The sequence below is a fragment of the Carassius auratus genome, chromosome 50, assembly GCF_003368295.1.
Source record: "Carassius auratus strain Wakin chromosome 50, ASM336829v1, whole genome shotgun sequence".
Lineage (NCBI taxonomy): Eukaryota > Metazoa > Chordata > Actinopteri > Cypriniformes > Cyprinidae > Carassius > Carassius auratus.
In genome coordinates this window covers 2,957,495-2,983,595 of record NC_039292.1, presented here as the reverse complement: position 1 = coordinate 2,983,595, position 26,101 = coordinate 2,957,495, and the positions used below count along the sequence as shown (strand labels likewise).

Genomic DNA, 26,101 nt, shown 5'->3' with positions numbered 1-26,101 from the left:
CAGTAAATATAATTTCTCTGTGCTCATGAATATTTAATGAGGCGAAATTGACTAAACACCTAACTACCATTTCCATGGTCATGAAATATCAGGAAATATTAGTCCTTATTAAAATCAATAAGGCAATTAATTTTGAAATTCATACCTGGAAAACTTGTTTTATAATAAATACAAATTTACTAATTCTATATTAAGCTCAGGTCTTAAATATTTCATTGGCCTGAAACTGCGCTTCAAGTGTAGATACAAATTGTGTAGATGAACATAAGTGTAGATGAAATTAATGTTAAAGTCCTTATCCACTGTTCAAAAACGACTGTACAATCATGTAAACAAAAAAAAGTGGGTTTTATCACATTCCTTGTCTCTAACCTTCAGAAAAACAGTGTTTCATATTTTAAATATAACTTCCTTAGGCATTTATTTTTTTCCAAAAGATTGTTTCTTACTGGATCTTAGTGTAAAAATCAAGATTGAATTAAATGAACCAAACAATAATGAAACCATTTGGGATTGGAATTATTATTATTATATATATATTTTTTGCTAGAGCTTCTCAAATGCTCTTCAAAGGGTTCAGCATTCAAACAAGTTCAGCTTTGGATCTTTATGTATTATATAATACATTTTTCCATGTCTGGTATAACAGTCCAAAGCAAGGACTCTGAATTGGTGCAGTAACATTTGGTGTCCTGTAGAGGGCAGATAGTGATCAGGAAAGCCATGTGAAAAAATCATAGACTGTACGGAAAAAAATCTGGAAACATCAAGGAGTTAAACATTCTGCAGTTTGGGATTTTTACATAATTAAACTAGAATGAATTTAAATCTCATAGTAAAATATGCATCCAGCTAAAAATGTCATGCAACATATTCGACCATCGAATGTGTGAGTACTGAACAGGATAAACAACAACAAAAAAAGAACTAGAAAAAAAAAGACATTTATTTGTAACACCATATACAGATGTTGAACTTAGCGATGAAAAAAAACTGCATGTTTGCTGTGGTCAAGAGAGGCTGTAGTTTTGTGGAGATTCACATGGGACAGTCGTAGATGTGGATGGCTCGGTCATCACCCGCAGAGACGATTTTGGAGCCTGTGGGGTTGTACTTCACACTCCAAACCTACACACACACACACACACACACACACACTTGAACATGAGCATGCATGATTCATCCCCATCAGAAACTAAAGCAAACAGTGATTTGCTTGTCAACCAACAATACAGTAAAACATTATTAATGTGAAATATTATCATTTAAAAATATTTTCTATGTGAATTTATTTTTATGAATGCAAAGCTGAATTTTCAGCATAATTACATCAGTCTTCAGAGTCACATGATCCTTTAGAAATAATTCTTATATGCAGATTTGCTGTCCATGAAACATTCTGATAATCTCTGTTGAACACAGTTATGCCGCTTCATATTTTTATGTAAACCGTGATGCATCTCTCACCTGGTCCTGATGATCAAAGAACGTGTTCACACATGACCTGCTGCTTGTGTCCCACACTTTTACACTCTTATCAGACGAACTGAAACAGAGACGAATAACAGTTAAGCACACACAAACTACATTTCACATTTTCTATTCATCTGAAGTGCATCAGCTCTTGCCTGGACACGAAGTGTGTGTTGTCGGGTGAAAAGGCCACGTTCAGCACCCAGGACCCGTGACCGCTGAGAGTGCCGGCCAGGTTAGCGTGCTGCCTGTGAGACACACACAAACAAGCAGAACGTGAGATTCAAATGTGTTGCAAGGTGAAAGATGCACACTAATTTGCAACTTACACGTCATAGATCTTGATGTAGCCGTCATCTGATGCGGTTACCAGCAGCTGAGAGTCTGGAGAGAAAGTCAGAGACCTGATAGGCATCGCATGACCTGAAAAGAAGAAAAAAAAGAGCATGTCTTATTGTTAATCCCACAGTTTGGCTACTGTACCTTTAAGAAGTCTGTATGTAATCAGGGTAGTATAAACAAACAGTAATAAAGTCTGCATTTATTTCATCAAAAACACAGTTCATAGAGAATGGAATAATTTTACAATTTAAATTAGCTGTTTTGCATTGTAAAATATTGTAAATTAATATTTATTTCCGTGACGCGAAGCTGAATTTTCAGCATCATTACTCCAGTCTTCAGACTTAAAGGTGCTGTAGGGAACTTTTGTAAAAAAAATATTTTTTTCATATTTGTTAAACCTGTCATTATGTCCTGACAGTAGAATATGAGACAGATAATCTGTGAAAAAAATCAAGCTCCTCTGGCTCCTCCCAGTGTCCTATTGCCATTTGCAGAAAGCCAGCCGCTCCCGGTAAAAAATAACCAATCAGAGCTGTGGTCCATAACTTTGTTTGTGTTCAAAATGTAGAAAAATGTATATAATAGAGTACACCATGAATCCATTTTCCAAACCGTGTTTTTAGCTTGTCCTGAATCACTAGGGTGCACCTATAATAAGTGTTTATATTCGGACTATTTTAGATTGCTTCGGGGATACCGCGGCGGAGTAACCCAGTACCTTTGTGATTCTTCATAGACATAAACAGAGAGAAGTAGTTCCGGCTACAATGTTCTTCCGCAAGACGCAAGCAGTTCTGTTTATTAACCGCTAGAGCGTCAAAAGTTCCCTACCGCAGCTTTAAGAGATTTAAAATGTTGCTAAATATTTATATTTCAAATAACTGCTGTTCCTCAAAGAATCCTGAAAATTCTATATATTAATATAGAAAACTGCTCTTTTAAAGAGTAATTATATTTTACAATATTACTGCGCATAAGAGACTTCTTTCAAAAACATAAAAAAATAAATATATTAATTTGTAGCGTAATTATTACAACTTTTGACCACTAGTGCAGTACAACAAAAACAACTGCATCTAACGTTCAGCAATTTTTCCAGCTGTACTTGTTGGAGCAAATAAAGGGATGAGTGAATGATGGAGTGACGCAGGAAGACAAAGAGCCAAAGTTTATGACCCTTGATGGACGGCCAGTGACGCAAACAGGTTTTTCCATGCATTCATGAAATCTATAATCACCCTGAATTCATCTAGCAGACTGATGGACAGAGGGTTTTAACAGAGGAAACCTAAGACAGCTTGAGTCGTGTGGGAGACGGTCTTCACCTTCCAGCGTGTGCAGGAGTTTCCCAGTCGCAATATCAAAGATATTAATGATTCCGTCTATAGCACCACTGGCTAGGTACTTTCCATCTGGACTCTAGAGAGAGAGAGAGAGAGAGAGAATTATTAAGGCTTGGAAAACTTTATATTAGAAGGAAAATCTGCATTTTCTCTAAATATTAATTCCAATGTATAATGTGAATGAAATTTGGACTGTTATTTCTCTACGTCCTTTCTGTTCCTTTTTGAACACTGAGGCTGACTGTTACACTGACAATTATTCACATATTCCCACAATTTTAAGCTGTTTGATTACTGGATTGAGACTTTTTTAATTATAGCAATTACATTGAAGAAACCTGTTTTGTTTCTTGCTCAAAAAAATATTTTAGAGGTGAGCATTTATGTTCAATATAGACTTTTAAAAAATGTTTTAAATTAAATTTAAATTCATTTGAAGAACCGTTTTATTTAGCATTTCAGCAAGACAGAACATTTTACATTTTGTAAATTATGAACAAGAACATATTCTAATAAATAAATAAATAAAAATTAAAATAATTATTTTACAAAATGAAAATGTGATCTACACTTCCGTTTCAAGGTTTGGAGTTCGATTTTTTTGATTTGAAAATAATTATTTTATTCTGCACAGTAAAGACAATTATGACATTACAATTTTTTTGTTTTACAGATATATGATTGCTCTTTTGAACATCATAACCCCCCCCCCCCCCCCAAAAAAAAAAAAAAAGTTTACAAAAAATATTAAGCAGCACAACTATTTTTAACAATGATAATAATCAGAAATGTTTCTGGAGCAGCAAATCAGCATATTATAAAGATTTCTGTAGGATCATGTGACACTGAAGACTGCAGTAATGTAATTAGATTGTAATAATATTACTGTAAAATCTTACCGTCTCCAAACTTTAGTTTATATAGATTAAAAAAAAAAATATATATATAATAGAATATATATATATTAGAAAAGTTTAATATGTATATGTATATAATTTATGATCCAATTCAGTACAAAAGCATAAAATGCTAAAAACTTCTGTCCCCTGAATATTTTTTTTGTTTGACAGAAATAAAACATTAGTGCCATTGGCTTTAGATGAGATTCATGTTGCCCGTTGCCCGTGCAGAGACTCTTACGCAGTGGTGGACGAAGTACACAAATCAAGTACTTGAGTAAAAGTACAGATAAGAATAATAAAATATTACTCCAGTAAAAGTAAAAGTACTCCTTTTTCAATTTTACTCAAGTGAAAGTACAAAAGTACTCAATTTTGTATGTACTTAAGTAAAAAATTACTGAAAGATAGATGTTTGCAATTTTATATAGGCTAATTAAATTTTATATTAGCACTGCTACTGCTCAAAATACCTGGGATTTTTTCCCAAATAACCACTATATGGAGTCAAGATATATTTTTGTTGTTGATATGGACTACGCTGACGAGAGTAATGTTCACTGTGAAGCTTGCACTGTGATATACCTGAGAGAAAACAGAGATGATAATCTGATCTTCATCAGTAAGAAAAAAGTATTTTAAAGTTTGTGGTTTTACAGAAAACCACAGTTATATATGACAAGATAATAAGGCCTGAAGTTAGGAAGAACATCTTAAGGAAAATATAATTATATTTTCTTAATGATTTTTTTCCTTCTCAAACCTTGTCTGCGGTGTAAAAACAACCCTGGCCAAACGGGGTGCATCTCTTCCCCTCTTTGATAATTACTGTAGTAACCATGTTCTGAACATCACATCCTTTCTTTTCTCCCCAGATGTAATCTATATATCTATATCTCTATCTATCTATCTATCTATCTATCTATCTATCTATCTATATATATATATATATATATATAGGTGGTTGAAAAAAAATATTTTTACATTATTTATAAAAATTACCTCAAGTTAGCACCAGCAAGCCTGCTAGACATTTAGCATCAGCTAACAATATTTACTTATTTTCAGTACCGTTCTGAATAAACATTCATGTCTGTCTAACGTTACTCGTCTAAAAAAAAAAAGCCTCAAGTTCAAATATTCATTCATCACCAATTAACTGTTTGACAAACACTTCCTGCTTCGAGATCTGAATTTAAAAAAAATCTCAAACATGCTTCCGAAGTCCCAATCTGAATCAACCGAGTTGCCAACAGGCTCCGAAGTGCCGATCTGAATCAACCGAGTCGCGAACAGGCTCCGAAGTGCCAAACTGAATCAACGGAGTCGCGAACAGGCTCCGAAGTGCTGATCTGAATCAACGGATTCGCGAACATGCTCCGAAGTGCCGATCTGAATCAACCGAGTCGGGAACATGCTCCGAAGTGCCGATCTGAATCAACCGAGTCGCGAACAGGCTCCGAAGTCCTGATCTGAATCAACCGAGTCGCGAACAGGCTCCGAAGTGCCGATCTGAATCAACCGAGTCGCGAACAGGCTCCGAGGTGCCGATCTGAATCAACCGAGTCGCGAACAGGCTCCGAGGTGCCGATCTGAATCAACCGAGTCGCGAACAGGCTCCGAGGTGCCGATCTGAATCAACCGAGTCGCGAACATGCTCCGAAGTGCCGGTCTGAATCAACAGAGTCGCGAAAATGCTCCGAAGTCCAGAAGTCCCGATCTGAATCAACCGAGTCGCGAACAGGCTCCGAAGTCCCGATCTGAATCAACCGAGTCGCGAACAGGCTCCGAAGTGCCGATCTGAATCAATGTAAAAAATAATTCTATTTCTCTAATAACTCTAACTCTACAACTCTATGAAAGACTCAGATCGCGTATCCGCCCCTCACACGCGCGTTTACAGCGCTAAATTAATCATCTTTGCTAATTATTATACATTTACTTCATTGTCAGCTTCATTTATTATTGTTCAATGAACTGTTTGAAACAAAAAAAGGTTGTATTTCGGTAATAATTCTAAATTATCAAAATAAAATATATAAAATAAATAATAAAAAATATGATTTTCAGTTACAATAATTAATCCTAAATTCCGACATTAATAACTTACTTTTAGCAACATCAGACGCACGCGCTCACAATATTTCACGGTTCTTACTTCTGTAGACTCACACTAAACGGTTCATTTGAATCAGTGGGTGGTCGACTCCAGAACAGCTGCAATCGGATCATTCTAATTCGTAAACGAATCGTTTGGTGCGATTCGCGATCCGATTTAAAGGTTTATTTTGAAAAGACTCAGTTCGTTCATGATGAATCAGACACCGCTTCTGCGTGTCAGAGCACGTGATATATTATAGGGAGTAACGATATGTTTTATGAAATGTAGTGAAGTTAAAAGTACGATCTTATGTTTTGGAATGTAGTGAAGTAAAAGTAAAAGTTACTCAAAATAAAACTACTTCAGTAAAGTACAGATACTTGAAAAATGTACTTAAGTACAGTAACGAAGTAAAGCTACTCCGTTACTGTCCACCACTGCTCTTACGTAAGCGATGCTCAGAATGAACTTCCCTCTGGTGTCCAGCGAGTGCTCCTTTTTCCCACTTTCCACACCGAAGATGTTGACCTTCCCTAGATGGCTGCCGGTGGCAATGTATTTGGAGTCAGGAGAAAAGGCAACCGTCCAGGCGTCAACTGCAGATGGTATAGTAAGAGTCCATCTGTGTTATTTTAGTGTATTTAGATACTAGATTTTTAAAATTTTATGCTTTTATTAAAAAAATTGTTTAAGTTATAGCAATTTGTTAGTCTTTATTTTTATATATATGTCTATATGCTTTTTTATTATTAAGTTTCCATTTATTTAGTTGATTTTTTAACTTTTTAGTTTTTGTTAGTTTTTATATATTTTATTTCAGCTAATGTTTATTTTACTTAAAGCATTACAGGGTTAGTTCACCCAAGAATTTAAATTATGTCATTAATGACTCACCCTCAATACATTTTGGTCCAAAAGTAACAAAAATGACAACTTTATTCAATGCTGAATAAAGTCGTCATGTTTGTTATTTTTGGACCAAAGATTTATTTTTGATGCTTCAAAAAATTCTAGCTGACCATCTGATGACACATGAACTAGTTTGATGATGTTTTTCTTACCTTTCTGTATATGGACAGTATACCGTACACACAGCTTCAATGGAGGGACTGAGAGCTCTCGGACTAAATCTAAAATATCTTAAACTGTGTTCTGAAGATAAACAGAGGTCTTACGGGTTTGGAACGACATGAGTGTTAGTCATTAATGACATAATTTTCATTTTTGGGTGAACTAACCTTTTAAAAAAAACCTGTGTCAAACTCACGCATTCAAAGCAATCTTTAAAAATAAAAACATATACAGCTCACCTGGGCCTGCGTCCATGGACTTAATCTGTTTGCCCGTCTCCAGATCCCAGAGCCGAATATGAGCATCAAGAGAGCTGGAGGCAGCGATCGCTCCATTCTGACTGATGTCCACCGACACGATGCCCAACTGGTGACCCTCCAGCGTCCACTGCAGCTCCAGCTTCTCATCCCACCATTTCCAAACTTTCACCAGGTCGTCCAAAGAGCCGGTCACGATGGTTTCTGACCCGTCCTTCTCACTGCGACCCCAAGCCGCCGTCCAGATGGCATCTTCGTGAGCTGCACAAACACACAGGTTCTTTGGCTGTGTCCAGATAGACAGCTCACTAGTTGTATCCCCTCTTAATTAGAATTGATGACTAAGTGTGTGTGTGTGTGTGTGTGTGTGTACTCACCATGCTCCTGCTTGAATAGAATACTGTACTAAAAACAGAATAATTAACATATTAACATCACACACAATCATTATTCTGATCACCATAGATACTATAAAAGACATATTAGAGATGGACTCACTTGTGTGCTCATAGTCTTCGTTTCAAAATCTGTATCATGGGTTTATTAACTAACTTCATGCACAGCTGCTAGCGTAGCTTAGCTTTTGACTAAATAAACAGCTTTTGCGAGAGTTCAACGCGTCCTGAAGATGTTTTAGCGCGTTTGCGGAAAAGTTGGATAATCCTTCAGATTTGTTTACATGCATCCAATGAAAAATGAAAGCGATTTATTAACAATAATAAACAACCGCGCTAATGCTGTCTAGAGGGACGCCATGACACCTGCGCGCAAAGTACCATGGGAACAACCGTCTGACTCCGCCCTCCCTGAACTGGCTTTCAAAACGTGCAATATTATAATATAAGGTGGCATCGATAGTAATAAATTAGTAGTAGTAATAAATGTATTTGTAAAAACATTAAAAAATAATAATAATTAAAATAAAAATAATTAAAATATAATAAATAATACTTTTTAAATTAATTAATAATAACTAAATAAAAGCTAACTACAATAATTCTACACATAACTGAAAATAATCAAAGCAAATAACAGATACCAGCGATAGTAATAATAGTACAAGTATTTTACAATACTTTACTAGTGATGGTAATGAAATAATATTACAAATAAAAAACAAACAAACACATAAATGATAAAAGAATAATAAATAATGTATTTATAAATTAATAAAATAAATACCTATCATGTATAATGCATTTGAAATAAATATGTTAAATGAAACAAATGCATGAAAATAGAATAATAATATTTTTTTAAATAAATAAATATTAGCAAATAATTAATAAAACAACAGGCACCTAAAAAAGAGAAAATTAAATATTAAAAAAATTAAATAAAAAAAACTATAATACATTTAAATATTAAAATCAAAACAAAATGAAAAAAAATATTTAGCTTGTTTTATTGGCATGGCTAATAACTGTAAATACAAATAAAGAGAGCAATATAAACAGTCTCTTCATCAGATTAGATCAGATCAGACCTTTGTTTATTGCTTTGTCTTTATAGTTTCTAAAATAAGATATTTTTAAATGGATATTTGTTCCATTTTTATGCCAACTCCATAAAAAAAATTCTGCTGCTACAGTGTTAAGGCTCTGAAAGTGAGTCATAACAGAAAAGCATAAGACATGAAGACGCAGCATACTGCGGCATTTGATTACAGAGAAGTCCAATCGAAGACCTTTCCTCTGTGTTAGCGAGTCACACAGAAGGAAGTCCATATGCTATATGGGATTTTATCCTTTTATGTCTTGAGCTGAGTTTCTCAGCTGATGCCCTTTGAGGTGCAATGTGCCTCGCAGAGGGAATTCAACATCGACTGACCTAGATCTGACAGCACCAGCGAGAGAGAGAGAGAGAGAGAGAGAGAGAGAGAGAGAGAGAGAGAGAGAAGAACGTGCTGCTTTATAGTTTAGAAGAGATTAATGAAATATGGTCTGTTTTATGGCTCTGAACTGATGATAGCAGCACTTGTCAAAAAATGTCCTTCTGTAAAACCCATGATGTTTAATATTACTGATCTCAATGGGTAGTAAAAAGAAGCTGATTTTATATAGTCACATTCCCTGGCCCCCTTACAAAAGAGTACTATACCATGGTAAAGTTATGGTATCATAGATCATGTTTCTGTTGGATTCAAATATTCATATACCATGGTATGTACATAGTGGTTAAATGTACCTTGTATGCCTGTCGTAAAATCATTATTTTATATTTTCCATGGTAAAATCACCAATTTGCTCGTTCTGACTGAAATCGTCGGTTTCTTTATTGCCTTACAGACTCAGATCTCATTAGCAGCTTTGAGGAAAGTTACTTTTAAAAGTAATGCATTACAATATTGTGTTACTCCATAAAAAAGTAATTACATTAGTTACTTTTTATGGAAAGTAATGTGTTACGTTACTTTTGCATTTAAATCAGGGCTTACTTGTTTGTTTTTAAATTAAAAAATTATATTTTTTGCCAATATAAAAGCCTTTTCACACCAAAAGTGAACTGAATACGCTTCAGGCTGAAGGGAAAGTAAATTTACAATAAAAAATGACACATAATTTTGTCTAGAGCAATTTTTGCTTATTATGGTTGAACTGGATTATCAAAGATCAGAAGCAAAGACATTGGTTAAAACAATGGGATTAAATACATAAAGGATATTTGTGTTCTTTAACATTTAATTATTGCAGGTTTGTGTCATATTCTGAGGTGGATTATTTTAATCATTTTGAGGAATATTATTTTTATTCATTTTGAGGAATACTGTAAATTGTACTAATAGTTTTTTTTCTTTCTTTCTAGTACTTCAGCTTCAACTCATTTAATTTCAGTCAGTCACCAAGGGCAGCATTTCTAGTTTTTGTTGTAAATGTTTTAAGTTTATAATGAATTATACAATTATTTATTTTTTAAGTTGTTTTCGTTTTAGGTAATAACAACAACACTGTCTCAAAATAGTCACAAATAATACATTATTAATTAAATTAATGTAAATTAAAAAGTAATGTGTTACTTTACTAGTTACTTGAAAAAAGTAATCAGATTACATGCATTATTACTTGTAATGCGTTCCCCCCAACACTGCTCATTAGTACATTTTTGTACGGTCTGCTTATGCCACAATGAAGATACATTTTAGGCATGGGGTTGTGGGAAGATCATGTTTTTATGCTAAAGATGATAAATTTCCATAAAAATCACATTGTACAAATTCATATGCAATTAACACCTTGTAAAATAGTTCTGTTTTCTCATGAGATCGGGTTTGTCCTGACCAATGTTTGGCAGTAGCTAATTACTGTAATAATATTACTATTTGCAGTAACTAGTAGTGTAACTAATTATTAATAAGATTTCAGTAATATTATTTCAGTTACCATCCATAAAACAGCTATAAGGTCTGTGTGCATTTTCCTTCTTTTCTCTTGACTTTGAATTGCTTTTGGCTCAAATTCTGACTCAGTAAAGACTAAATTTACCATTAGGGTTTAGCTGTAATTAATGCTTAATTTGATCATGTTTTTGTGCTCACGCAAACCAGTCCATTATTTCAGCAAAACAGCTCTTTATTTTCCTTTGTTGAAACCAGACAAAGATTATGTTTGCCCTGAGATGCATCGTACTAAGAAACCCTTTACTGTGCCTTCTGCAAACCAGTTAGCATTTAAGAGTTTGTGGAGTTCATTTGTGTCCATCTTCAGTAAAAGAAAAGCTCTGCGTGCGGCGTCAGGCACAGGCTCTCGAAGCCTCTCAGACTGCATGTGAAAAATGATTGCTCATGGTTTCTCATGGCTTAATACACTGAGATAAAGAGGGAGAAATGACTAAGGCAGCCTTTTCACAGCCACTGGAATTTTTTATCTCTTTCATTCGAGCACTTTTGAGGGCAGGGAACTTTAGAAACTAAAATATAAAGACCTTCATGCTGGACAAAGCACAAATCTTGTGTCCAAACCTAATTAAGAGCTTGTACAGAAAGTATTTTGTCATCATGAAGGACTTTAAGCAGTGCTTTATTCTATAATGAGATGCACTATGGCGTCCGAGATTCAGTTGAAATTTGCTGTTCAGTAATGCTTTCTGAAAGACTTGGTTCTGCTTTAGTTTCATGTCCAGTTATTTTATTTTGATTAAAACTGACATAAAAAAATACAAAGTTTCAAAATAAATAAATAAATGAAATATCCAAGGATGAATCATTTAAAATATCATCATTAAGACATATCAACAAAATAAATGATGAATTTCCAATTTTTTTGTGAATAAATCTGTCAATGTAAGCAAGAACAATACAGCAGTATTAAAGATGCATTACTAAATAAAGTCTTTATATGTTAAGCAATATTGCTTCATGAGAAATTGTATCTAAAGATTAGATTTTTTGGTATTTTTACTGGAAAACAAAGCAAACATATTTCAGATTTTTGCAGTGAAGTCACAAAGTGGCTCATTAAAACCATTTCGTATGCATTGCAGCTGTGCAATCTAGTGCTTTTCTGAAGCACTTCAAGTCTGGAATCATGTCATCTGTGCTGAGGCGCTTCTGCACAAACACATGTTTAAATCAGAGCCTGAGTGACACAACCACAATACATGTGTTGAGTAAGATGCTGATGCTGAAACAGGCTGTTTGATGCAGCAGTCTGGACGGTGAGACAGCAGCACTGCAAGTGGGCGGGAGAGAGAGAGAGAGAGAGAGAGAGAGTGAGTGAGAGAGAGAGACAGACAGACCGAGAGAGAGAGAGAGAGAGAGAGAGAAGGGAGGGACGGGGTGAGTGAGAACATAAGATAGAAAGGGAACGGACGGTCACAAAGAGAGGAGAAAAGGAGAACAAGAGTAGTGAGGGACCAGAGGAGAAAAGAGACAGAGCAGGACAATCCCCAGCTCAAAATGCCTCCTAACTTCGCCGGCACCTGGAAAATGAAGAGCAGTGAGAATTTCGATGAACTTCTGAAAGCTCTCGGTAATATTTCATTTCATCTGTTCAGCTGTGCATCACGTTCACTCACCTTCTCTCCTCCAGGCGTTCACATTAGAACATCTTGAGAGGATGAAGAGATGGTTCAGACTAGATTCGGCTCTCGGGGAAGATGTTATCGCACGGTAGAATGCGAGAGGGCTGATTATTCACATTTATCATGATGGGTTAAAGTGGGTCATGTGGCTGTTAAAGTTAACTGAGGTCTTTGTGTTGGATACATTCACTCACAGTGATTTGTTTAACTCTAAGATAGGAAGGTCTCGGAACAGTTTGGGCAGAAATCAGCCAGTCTGGAGCGACTGGGTGCGACTGTGTGACATTTATGCATTTGCCAGCTGCCTTAAGGATTGTATTATGTCTAAACGTGTGCTCCGTGGCATCAAAGCCCTTATGGTGACGTTGCGAGCACTTTGCTCGAACAGTTGAGCTGAGGAACAATTTCATTGCTTTTTCAAAGCTGTTGAGCTCAGTTCATCAACTCTGTTTTAAAACAATGCAACAATTTCACTATGATTTATTTATTAATATTTTAAATGAGCTGGTTTCAGTTTTCATTTTAGTTTAAGTTTAACTAGTTTTGTTATGTGCTTTTGTCATTTTAGCAGTTTTTTTAATTAATATTTAAATATTTATATTTAGCTTTCATAAAAAGTAAATTGTACTAATAGTTTTTTCTTTCTAGTACTTCAGCTTCAACTCGTTTAATTTCAGTAAGTGACCAAGGCAGCATTTCTAGTTTTTGTTTAAATGTTTTAAGTTTATAATGAATTATACAATTATTTATTTTTTAAGTTGTTTTTGTTTTTGGTAATAACAACAACACTGTCTCAAAATAGTCACAAATAATACATTATTCACATACAGTAACATTACAGAGAACACATGAAAAAAAATGGAAGATTTTAATGAAAAATGTCTAAATTTTGTTCCTAGGAGAGCAAATAATTAACCTTACAATTTGCATATTTCACACAATGCACTAAAAGTGTGTACTTTGACGATGCAAGGCATGTGCTAGATATGCTAATTCATGAGAAACAGTGTTTAAATGCAGCTTTGTTTGTTTAGTTCAGCTAGTTTCATTACCTTTAAATGCATTATTTTCCTTTTTGTTTCATATATTTAAACTGTGCAACCCAGGTGTGAACGCTATGCTCCGGAAAGTGGCCGGCGCCGCAGCAGCCAAACCTCACGTGGAGATCCGACAGGACGGAGAGCAGTTCTACATCAAGACCTCCACCTCGGTACGCACCACGGAAATCAACTTTCGCATCGGAGAGGAGTTTGACGAGGAGACGGTGGACGGCAGGAAATGTAAGGTGAGTCAGAAACGAGACACTGACCTGCTGAGCTTCACAGTGACCAGTTAAACCCCTTAAAAACCACCTGAGCTCCAGAAAACAGAGATAAACATAAGAAAAAATGAAATGCCACTCAAAATCTCCATGGCAGAAGTAGTTTAAATATATATATATATATATATATATAGTTTATATATATATATATATATATATATATATATATATATATATATATATATATATATATATATATATATATATAGTTTATATATATATATATATATAGTTTATATATATATATATATATATATATATATATATATATATATATATATATATATATATATATATATATATATATATAGTTTATATATATATATATATATATATATATATATATATATATATATATATATATATATATGAAAAAGTAATATTAATAAATGTTTTTTTTACTAGAAAATACCGTAAATTACCGTAAGATTTTATGATTTCTTAAAAACCTAAAATTCTGATTTTTCAGATTTTAAGGCTGTGAATTCATATTTTCAAATGATGTATATATATAATTATGTAATTATTTTAAATATTAAAATGTAAATAAAATTACTTCGTTTTTAATATATATATATATATATATATATATATATATATATATAAAAAAAAAATATTAAATTATGATGGTTACTGACATTGGACTGCCCTATGACTTGCATAGCGAGGCTAACAAAGGCTGGGTAGTTTAAAAATACAGAAGATATTTTTTTCTAATTAGAAAATATGCTAAAAAGACAAAAGTATGACGTGCAGCGTTTTGTAATTTTATTTATTTATTCCCTTAAAATTGAAATTAAGTAGCTTGTACCCTACTCGTTTTTATCAAATACTTTTTTTTTTTTTTTGCTTAAAAGTTAATGTTGTGATTTATCTCATAGCTTCTTGGTTTGGTTCTTAGCTTTAAATTCGTCGTTTGAACATATATATTTTTTTATTGCTATAGAGAAAATTAATGGGTAAAAAAAAAAAATTCAGAGAAAAAATGTGGAGCTCAGCAAGCACCTGTAACAAAACAAACGGCTGTTAATGGAAACCGCTGTTAATGTCCCCAGACATCATGGACTCTGATTTCAGAAGATACACCCACAGACACGTTTATGTAGATTTACATTAGTTCACCTCGCATCCATCAGAACAAATTAGCCACTAATGTGAGTATCAATTTCACCAGCATGAGTTTGTCCATCTACTCTAATGTCCCTCAGATGAATCTCTCTATATCCTCTTAATTGGGTCTTCACTTGTTTTGCAGAGGCGCAGTTTTTTGTTGCTTGCCCAAGCAGTCCAATTCCACTCTGTAACCCAATCCCTCCATTCACATACAACAAAAGCCATCCTACACTACACAATCTAGAACCTCGTCCATAAAACCGATTTTATTTCCCTGACCTTAACGATGACATCTCACTGAGCAAAATGATGGCGTGATCAAATTGTGAGAAACCCAAACCAGGTCTCAGACTGCTAAGCTCAGCAGAGAGTCAATTTGAACAACTATGGGACTTTTTTGTACACGAAAACCCAGAAATGAGACAAGGGCAATAGGGTCGCTAACTACAACTACACGCTTATATATGAAAGAATCAAAATAGGGTTTTTGCAGTGATGCGTTAGAAGAACAAGTTTTGGTTTCCCAAACATCCTTTCATTGAACAGTTCTTAAAAGACACGTTTATTTTCTTAGTGTGAAGATTTAAAAATCTACACTCTTAAAAAAATAAAAGTTCTTTATTTGCACTGATAGTTCCATAAAGAACATCCATGGAACATTTAGTTTGGAAAGGTTCTTTATAGTGGAATCATTAAACTGTTTTTCAAATCATTTTCAGGACGGTTCACTCAGTGGTTCTTCAGTGACATTTTTACACATTAACCTTATATTTAATTCTCTGGAAAACTGTCTTTGTAGGCAGCTCACTAATGTGTTTTGAAACACATCTACAATCTTTTAACTTCTCTGGACTTAATGAGAACATCATATTGAATATTATTCCCCCAAGAAATATAGTCTTGTACTTTTTAGTTAAAGAAAAGTGGAAATGGCTTTGTTGTGAGATAGACAGAGAGACATAGTCAAAGGATGAGCGTATAGACAGAGAATTGACCTCATTTTGTTCTGGAACAGACAGCCGTGGGAGGGGGATTATTATTTTTCGGAGTCTTGCAGCCCCTGAGAGTCACGTAACTGTCTGTTTCGAGCGTTCTGAAAGACCGGAGACATTCTGTATTTATTTATTTATACATGTGTGTCTTTCCGACCTACCTATGGGTTTGGAAATGAAACATATAAAAAAATATGCCAAAAAGCTAGCGGATTGGGAGAGCTGGACCATCGGCTCCTGGAGCATCATGGGAAAAGCCTACCATGAAAATTGCATACAATTAAAATAAAGATTCTTTATTGACATTAATTATTCCATGAAGAACCTTGGAAGAAATCCATGGAAAGGTTTCTTAATTATAATGGAAGCGCTCCGAAATGTTCATCCTGATATTTGTAGCTATGCAGTGAGTTGGCAATGTGAAGCAACAAGCTTTTTGATTGAATTATATATTAATACCCCAAGTTACAATAGATGGAAATGGTAGGGAAGTCATTGACCCCCCCCCCCACATCATGTTCTAACACAGTGAAAACAAAAAGAAACAATGAAACAGTCTCAGCAAACACTGTCATTTTTAAGAAATTCAAACAATAAATGCTGTTTTGGGCTTTTTAATGACAGATCGGTTAAGCGACTCAGTTCAAGCGGCATGTGAACCGATCATCTCTTCGTCTTTACTAGTCATAGCACAAAATAAACGTGAGTGAACTTCAGAGAGTATCTTGTTTCAAGCACAGAAATACGTCAACACACACCTTTTTTTTCTAATTCAAGTCCACCGACTTATGTCCTAACTCTTGTCTGGTTTGTTAGTCAGTGGAAATGGCAGATTCGCCATTATGATTGGTCAGACAGTGTGCCATTTCTGACACCGCCCAATGGAATTGTATATATACTCACACTTATTCTATAAAACAGCAGTGAATAGTGTATAAGCAGGTGAACTGAGATGCACTCGCTTCTCAAATCTCACTGCACATTCTCTGAGAGTGTGCGAGTGTTATAAAAATAAGACCCTTTATTTACTTCAGCTGCCGTGTTGTCGTTGGGGGGACAGACAGGGACTGGAAGTAATCCAGACGTTCTCAGAACCGGTTGCTATAGAGACCGACTGCTCACCTGCCACAGGGCAGAAGGCTGAGACTAAATGATGGTTAGTGAGAGAGACGGGGAGAAAAGATGCTAATCAACCCCTAGAGGAAGAACGGAGACTGTTTCAGTGTTATTTTCTTTCATTTCAACTTATTTTTACTTTGTTACTTTATTGTTCAGACTCTCATTGCATTATCTTTACAGATGCTTTGACAATGCAATTGTAGTCTTGGTATCCGTCATGCAAGGAAAGCACATTAACAGAGAGAGGGATGTTTGGTTTGCATTACTCATTTTATGAGGGATTTTATGATTTAGTTGCATGCACATACATTTACATTATGCACTTTGCAAAAGCTTGTCTCCAAAGCTATTTAAAGTGCATTCAAAGTACATTCAATCATCAAGTGCATTTTCAAACCCACAGTGTTGCAAGCACCATGCTGTTCCAGTTGCACTAAATAACGTAAAATTGCAAGAGGGTTAAAAAGTCCCTATTCCAGTTTTCATTTCCATTACACTGAAATATCATTCACAATACATCCCACAGTTATCGCAACCATCAAGACAATGATATTCAGATTAGTATTTTCAGTGCCAGATTACCAAACTTTTACTTTAGTTAAATAGCAGTGGATTTTTCTCTATTGAATTTTACTCTGTCCTGGTTATTCGGTTGATCTTAGATTGTAAATTAAGATGCATGTGTGTGTGTGTCTCTGTTTTGGTTAGTCTGAGCGAGACAAATGAGTGTGTCAGGATGCTGTACACTGTATAAATTGGTTTAAAGATGGTGCCTGGGGCAAGAGAGAGTCTGATTGCTGATGCTGTTTATCTGGCCCTCCACATTCATCCAAAGTAACACACTTACTGAGTTATCTCTATGAGGACATACCATAATAGTCAAATTATATATGCTATATGTTATTTATAGTATATTTGTATTACATATTTATTAGTAAAAATGTGTATAACGTGCAATAAACTACACTGAAAAAAAATCTGTTTAGGATTTTAAAATTTTCACTCAAAAACTGCCACTTTATTTTATGAAATTGTATTTCCTTTTTACAATGTATATTTATATTAAACATTTAGAATTAAATTTTCAAATTTTTAAACATCTCAAACTTCTACTCTTTAGAATATAATTTTATGAACAAATTTATGAAAAAAAAAAAAGTACTAAATTTCAAATAAAATCCTAGATACACTTCGTAATCTGAAAAAAAAGTGATGGCCGTGGGACTGTCATGCTCTAAAAAGTATGTATGATTCATTCTTTTGAGTCAAATCAGTGAATTGTTTGATTCATGAATCATTGAGTCAATGAGTTGAATTTGAGAACCGGATCAGGATTTTCCCAAACCCATTACACAATCTTTGACATATTCCAAAGTGGGAAATCATTTGAATGCAGCAAAAGATAAATAATGAGAAACACAAATGATTAGATCACCAAATATTTGTCACGTGCTGAACTGTTCAAGAACTGACTCAACACAAACTGATTCTCGAATGAATCATTCAGGTTTTGCAGCAGCTAACAGATCAAGTGGATGCATAGGTTGTTTTTTAATTATTAGATTTACAGATAATAACACAGAAATGTTGTTCCGTAGAGTTTGGCCACATGGGAGACAGAGAATAAAATCTACTGCAAACAGACCCTTGTGGATCAAGACGGACCCGTCACATTCTGGAGCAGAGAGCTACGTGGAGACGAACTGATCCTGGTAAGAGACACACAAACACAACATCATCGCTAAGACTTCTGCTACAAGTCTGATTCTTTTGTTTCATTTAAATATCAACTTTGGTGTATAGAAAACAGAGTAAATCCCGACTGACTTATCTGCTGTTTTGGAGATTGTAAAGGCAAAGGATGTTTCTGATGTTCACTTCTCCAGAGCTGGATGAACATGACAGTGTTCACATGAGAGATCATATTTTATGACTTCAGGCAGTAAACAGTCTATGGATTTATTTCCTTAGCTTGAGAGAGAGAGAGACGGTGAGTGTGAGATGTTTAATGGAGCAGATCAGTCTGAGAGGAAGAGAGCAGCTCTAGGGCTGCTTTTCTCACTTCTGTCTCATGTGATATTGCACTCTGGGTGTCCTTCACATAGTCTGGCCACAAAAAGGGAACAATGAGCATCTTTTTTTGTTTTTGGACAAGTTCTGTTCACTCTAAAAGACTTATTTAAAAAAGAACACCATTAGAATAAAACACTTATGTACTTATCTTCTTACAATAGCTTTATAACCGGGCTGAAAGGCTGAGCTTGACAAATGCATTCTACACTACAATTTGTGTAAAAACTGGTAAAAGTATTTGACTGTTTTGCACTTGTCCCAGACTTTAAATAATAAAATATGAAGAAACCACCTTAAAATAACACCATTAAAAAAAAAAAGATTTATTATAGTAAATGATATACACTGTTCAAAGGTTTGGGTTCGAAAAAAAAAAATTCAAGCCATTAATAATAGATGGATTAAATGATAATTTCTATTACTGTTTTTTTTTCTTCTTCTGTATTTTAATCAAATAAATGCATCCTTTTGGTGAGCATATGATACTTCTTTCAAGAAACATTTAAAAATCTTCCCAACCACTAATTAATGGTATTTTATGTAAGTGAAATTATATTAAGAAAACTGTTTCTGTTTAAGATACATGAAATGCTTGCTATGCCATAAACCTTAGAAAAACAAAAGAGTTGGGCATTTTATTTCTAAAATGTTTAAAATGTCTTTCCACCACATAATGCTTTCAAACACAATATGTAATGTCTGAAATGTTTATGACATCTTATGAAAAAAATTAATAAATACTCTCCTATGATGGATGTCCACTGTTGGATATTATCAGAAGACAAGTTCAATAAACTTGTGAGAGTGTGCAAAGAGTTTATTTTAGTTACATATGCAGCTCTGACCCAAATCAGAAGCGATCACTTTAAATCTGCCGCTTGACATTTCTCACGGTTTGCTAAGTGAATTCAGAGCTCGATTTGTGGAGAACAACAATCCCAGAATGAAGCACTGATTGTCTTTGGCGTCTCCCTGCGAATCTAGGACACATTTCCATAAGATGAATGTGCTTTCTTTAGTTTAGTCCAAAATAACGCAGAAAAGGGATTACGGAGAGTTCAGATTGTCTTTATTTCATAAACACAACACAATGGAGGTTGAGTGCAAGACACTCGGCTGGTCGTCTCTGCTAGAGCTTCAGACAGATGTCTTTGTTCCTTTCTCTCATTTTCAGATCTTTGGGGCCGACGACGTGGTGTGCACAAGGATTTACGTGCGAGAATGAGGTGAAGTGGAGACCGTGACCATGAAAAACACAACCAAACAGCCCTGCGTCCCAAGAAACCTTGTGTCTAGAAACACCAGAACCCTTCTTTACATGTGAACATGCGTCCGTTCAGTGCATTGTGGGTGTTTTTATTCTGTTTGTACCTCTCTCTTTGTCCGTTTCTGACACAGATGTGTGTATTGCAAACAAAAGCAGTAATAAAAATGGAAACGAACATCAGTGGTCCTCTCTAAGTCATAATTGTTTTGAAGAGCTACTTTTTAAGTTCCAATAAGAACCTTTGATTCTTCTAAGAACCTCCAAAGATCAACTCAAGAATCCAATGTAGTAAAAATCAGAAGATGGTTCATTGCTGAACTAATGAGAAGAGACTCAACTGATGAGTTTCTTCTGCAGGGAGACAGTTGTTCTGTCATTAGACACAGACTGTGGCCCACAGTCAGATTCGGGCGGGTGGCAGACGCAGACGCTTCCACCCTTTAAGGGACGTGATGCTGAAGTGAGTGATCAGATTTAGCTGGATCTCATGCTCAGGGGGAGAACGAAAATCCAAATGCACAGACAAAGAGGCGAGTTTTAAACCCTAAATCCAGACAAAGGGATGCAAACACATAATCTACACTGAAAGAACTAGAATACTACACACTATGATCAACAAAGCTGGCTACACTGCTAACAGGCAATGCAATCAGATATGAAGGCTTAAATTATTGTTAATGAAGTACAATAAAACTAGAGGTCTTGTGATGAAGCTTTCTATACTTCAGACAGAAAATGAAAGACAGACAGACAGACAGAATTATGGATGGATAGGACGAGTGTGTGGGAGAGATGGAGCTGTTTTGGCCTGGTGTCTGCAGTGAGATTTAAGCTGATGGATGAGGAAATCTGTCACTGCGATGAGAAACACAGGATAGACTGTCCTCATCTTCCTCTCTGTCTCGCTCCTCGCTGACTGTGACGACAATACAACAGAGCCAAGAGGATGTGCAGATTTCAGACAGTGCTGCTGGAATTCTGTGTGTGTGTGTGTGTGTGTGTGTCTTACATGAGGAGAAAACCATAGACTACCACATACACGGTTTAGTGTTTATGTGGCCAGATTTTGACTTTTGACTGAAACAAAGCCTGGATTTCACTGCTGCTTATTCTGGCTCAGATTGGTCCAGTCACACAGAAAGAGTTCATCTGACTTACATAGACGACCAACCATGTTTTAATGTATATAATATAACATTTTAGATGCTGTTTAGGGGTGAAGTTATCTGCAATAATTTATGTAACAATAGTAAGCCAAAAAAATTTGAAATTATATATATATATCAGCCTCCCTGGGAAAGTCTATGCCAGGGTACTGGAGAGGAGAATTCGGCCGATAGTGGAACCTCGGATTCAGGAGGAACAGTGTGGTTTTCGTCCTGGTCGTGGAACACTGGACCAGCTCTATACCCTTTCCAGGGTGCTGGAGGGTTCATGGGAGTTTGCCCAACCAGTCCACATGTGTTTTGTGGATTTGGAGAAGGCATGTGTTCGACCGTGTTCCTCGCGACATCCTGTGGAGGGTGCTCCGGGAGTATCTCCCTACTTAGGGCTGTTCGGTCCCTGTACGACCGGAGGAAGAGCTTGGTTCGCATTGCTGGCAGTATGTCAGACCTGTTCCCGGTGCATGTTGGACTCCGGCAGGGCTGCCCTTTGTCATAGGTTCTGTTCATAATTTTTATGGACAGAATTTCTAGGCGCAGCCAAGGGCCGGAGAGTGTCCGGTTTGGGGACCATACGATTTCGTCGCTGCTTTTTGCGGATGATGTTGTTGTGTTGGCCTCCTCAGACCAGGACCTCCAGCGTGCACTGGGACGGTTTGCAGCCGAGTGTGAAGCGGCTGGGATGAGAATCAGCACCTCCAAGTCCGAGGCCATGGTTCTCAGTCGGAAAATGGTGGATTGCCCACTTCAGGTTGGTGGAGAGTTCCTGCCTCAAGTGGAGGAGTTCAGGTATCTCGGGGTCTTGTTCACGAGTGAGGGAAGGATGGAACGTGAGATTGACAGACGGATCGGTGCAGCTTCTGCAGTAATGCGGTCGCTGTACCGGTCTGTCGTGGTGAAGAAGGAGCTGATAATTGACGTTTATTTAGAAAGACGTTATTTAAAAAATGTTTTATAATAAAGCTTTTGACAACATTTCTGAACAAGCTTATGATAAGGCATTATACACAACAATGTTCGACAACAACATTACGTTCTCAAGGTTTTCTTTTAGTTGAAAAAGGGTGTGTAAAAAAAAATAAAAAAATAAAATAATAATAATAATTACATATGAAAGTTGGCTTCTCAGGCTGATAGTAAGAACGTGCACAGACAAAGATAACGCAAAGGGTTACCACAAACGATGAGGCAGCTCTGGCCTAATGGTTAGAGAGTTGGACCTGTAACCTGAAGGCAGTTGTCATCGGTTGGAGGGAGTTAATGAACCGTGCTCTCTTCCACCGTCAGTGCCCTTGAGCAAGGCACTGCTCCCCGGGTGCTGGATCTATAGCTGCCCACTGCTCTGGGTGTGTGTGTGTGCACTTGGATGGGTTAAATCAGAGCCATATAGAGAGAGAGTTGCGACAACGGAAGTTCGAAATGTTTGGTTGTCACGTGATTCATGTAGACTTCAAATAGTTCCAGGAAGTGCGTTGGCGGCCATTCAAACTGATAGAGTAGAGTGACAGAACTGCGATTTCTGGTAATAAGGAGTCAATAAATGCATTTATTTTATATATTTATACAACACTCTGACATATGTATGTAGCATGAGTATGTAGTTACAGCGATGTTGTTTTTAAAATATCAAATTGGGTAATATTTGAGGATTAGTGTTCAATTACCGTTATTTTAAAAACGTATTTCAGGTTAATGTTAAGTTGTATAAACACGGGTTGCTGTTGCCTTTTTACGTTACATATTGTCCATTTTTTCACTGATCTAATGTTAACTCATGTCATATTGATGACTTTCAGGTAGTACAGAGACAGGCTGGTGACGGGTGATTTTCAGCTCGCACCGCACTATGGGTCAATTAACTGTTAGCAGCAGTAATTAGCATGTTAAATAAATGTAAAATGAAGCTTACTGTTTATAATTCTTACAATACTTATTCAGGTACACAATATATTCAGGTTTAAAACAACTTAAGCATACTCGTATATAAACATGCAAGTTACACTGCCATTCAAAAGTAATGATGCTGAAAATTCAGGTTGGCATCACAGGAGTATATTCCATTTTAAAATAGAAAACAGTTATTTTAAATTGTAATTATACAATAAACTATTTACAGCAATTCATGAATACATTTCTAATAAATTTAATAGCATGACAAGCATTTTGTATGTGTCCTTTCTTTAATGTTGTCCTTGCATAGTATCCACCATGGTTTGCTGTGCTGCATGGGGATGCTCCACTCAGTCAGAGAAAGGTGTGCGAATGTATGGCTTCCCCGCTGACATGGAGAGGAGAAAATAATGGTTGGCTCAAGTCAGCAATCTAAAAACTAATAAAAATTACAACAACAAAAAATTGTTAGGTAATTATGCTTACATTTATTTGCACTTTTTTACATTGACAATGTTTTACTAGAAATAAGGAACAAGCAAACCCTTGCAAAACCCAGGGAGGTGAGACTCAGGGTGAGACATTGCAGGGAGTCATCAGTGTTACCTATAACTGTGCATTTAACCACCATGTGATATGTACTGTATGTGGGTAGACAAAAAAAAAGGTGTGTGTGTAAACTAAACTGAAGTCAGTATGCAAGACAAATTGCGGCAAAGCAATTTGTCATGACCAAAAAATTCAAGAGTAGGCTGAGGTCAGATGCTATTCCCACAATCTTTTTACATCGTCCTGTGGTCAAAAAGAGGAGGGCCCTGCTCCACGATGCACCCCTAGACCTGTGAACAAGAAATGGCTGCTGATTACAGCTATGTTATTTCAGGTGATTCATATATAATAAGTACAAACTCGTACTAGTTGAAGTAAAGTGATGTGATTTTTTCAATATTTAAAATTAGCAAAACCATGTATTCTACCTCTATCAGTTTCAAAGGTTGAGGAAAAAAGAACGAGGACACTCAGAGAAGGGAAAGTGAGAGTGAAGAAAAAGGACATGGCTAGAGAGGAGAGACAGGGACAGGTGACACTGCCCAGTCAACCAGCAGCAAGTCAGCCAGCAGCAGTCAGCATTCCAGTGAACCATCAGCCAGTTACCTGGGTCTATTAAAAAAATTTAAGAGACAAGAAAAAAAAAAAAATCAAACAATGCAAAGGCAGCACTAAGAAAAATAATGAAAATTCAGCTATCAAAAAAAGGTCCCCTCAGCTCTCCTGACCTGCATCCTCACTGATGCTCCATCTTATTATTAAGTAATTTAATACGTGTAATAAGGAACAAACTTTATAATCTAATTTTTACCACTTCCACTCACCGCTGTCACACGTTATATTGAACTAACGTAATAGGCTATGTAACGTTAGCTAACATTCCCCACCCTGCAAAAAAATGTTTATACTCCTTTTTTTCTTATTGCAAACACGATGGATGAAACTGAATTATGAGAACAGATTTTACAATTATTAGGGTGTTCGTTACTAACTTTATTCAGCTCCAATCCTAGCCTAATCTGTTAGTTATCTGATAACAAACCATAAATCTACTCATTTAATGAGTGATAATCTACTAGAAGGTTTTAATTTGCAATGTATTGTTATTAAGATGTACTGATAATATTCAATCTTATTATTTAAACGTCTTACCTTTTAAAAGTGCGTCGCGAACGGTTTGTTCTGCTGCATCTCTACGGCGCGGCATCGGTTTGCTGCTACTTCCGGGAACTATTGAGAGGCTCCACGAGCCGCCATTGCTGTAAAAAAAGCGTTCCATTGGAGTCAATGGAGTTGTCGCAACTCTCACTCTATATGGCTCTGGGTTAAATGCAGAGCACCAATTCCAAGTGTGGGTTACCATACTTGGCAAATATCATGACTTTCTCTTACTTTCAAAGTTTCTTACAGCATTGTGAGTTTTCTGCACTCTTCTCCAGGAAACTTAAAGGTAGTACATGTCTCAAGATCATTCGGCTGTCAGGTCAGCTGTCTTCTCGGCTTACTCAGGTACAGCTGTGCTCTCCCACAGTCACGAATGTAGTGATGGACAGTCTTAACCTCAGGCCACTGCTGTTTGGATTTCATGTGATTTCTCATAGCTTTGCATGTTTCTTAAAGATTTTTGGAAACATTGGCACAGTTCTTCTGGATTTAGTCTGTCTCAGTTTGTTCTGTTTCTTCATGTCACTCCAGACAGACTGATGATGATGATGATCAGATCAGATCTCTGTGTGGAGCACGGACTGCTGTCAGACTCCTGGTGCAAACAGATCTTACTGGATTATTACATTTAATGGCAGAAATAATGTTTGGAAATGTAAACTGATATTTACTACTGACACACTACAGCAAAAGATAGAAATAACTGACTTAAAACAATTTTTTGTTGGTAACAATACTGGTGGCCTAAGACTTTTGCACAGTACTGTATATTATACTGTGTTGTGCTAGTTAATAAGAAATAGTAAGTAGTTACAGTTACTAGTTACTTAATTCAAAAAGTAACTCAATTGCTTTGTTGATCACTTACACCAAAAAGTAATGCATTACTGTTAAAATTAACTTTTTAGTTACTTTTTTAAAGGACTTTCTTTAATGTTCCCA

At 35.9% G+C, this 26,101-nt stretch overlaps 2 protein-coding genes and 1 long non-coding RNA gene across 3 annotated transcripts; 1 reads left to right on the top strand and 2 right to left on the bottom strand.

Annotated features, from left to right (window-relative positions):
• Nucleotides 1-928: 928 nt before the first annotated feature.
• Nucleotides 929-8,284, bottom strand: LOC113066648 (WD repeat-containing protein 61). Its single transcript, XM_026238585.1, has 9 exons — nucleotides 7,988-8,284; nucleotides 7,867-7,894; nucleotides 7,472-7,750; nucleotides 6,609-6,757; nucleotides 3,144-3,237; nucleotides 1,803-1,896; nucleotides 1,629-1,721; nucleotides 1,468-1,546; nucleotides 929-1,128 (listed from the first exon to the last, which is right to left on the bottom strand). Exons 1-9 carry the CDS (start codon nucleotides 7,997-7,999, stop codon nucleotides 1,039-1,041), a joined length of 918 nt encoding a protein of 305 aa, XP_026094370.1. The 5' UTR covers nucleotides 8,000-8,284; the 3' UTR covers nucleotides 929-1,038.
• A 4,004-nt stretch (nucleotides 8,285-12,288) lies between these two features.
• On the top strand, nucleotides 12,289-20,573 carry LOC113066647 (cellular retinoic acid-binding protein 1). The gene is made up of 4 exons (XM_026238584.1): nucleotides 12,289-12,456; nucleotides 13,615-13,793; nucleotides 18,652-18,765; nucleotides 20,301-20,573. Exons 1-4 carry the CDS (start codon nucleotides 12,384-12,386, stop codon nucleotides 20,349-20,351), a joined length of 417 nt encoding a protein of 138 aa, XP_026094369.1. The 5' UTR covers nucleotides 12,289-12,383; the 3' UTR covers nucleotides 20,352-20,573.
• A 3,690-nt stretch (nucleotides 20,574-24,263) lies between these two features.
• Nucleotides 24,264-25,198, bottom strand: LOC113066427 (uncharacterized). Its single transcript, XR_003279157.1, has 3 exons — nucleotides 25,148-25,198; nucleotides 24,424-24,607; nucleotides 24,264-24,285 (listed from the first exon to the last, which is right to left on the bottom strand). It is a non-coding gene; the product is annotated as an uncharacterized LOC113066427 (long non-coding RNA).
• Between the last annotated feature and the right edge of the window lie 903 nt (nucleotides 25,199-26,101).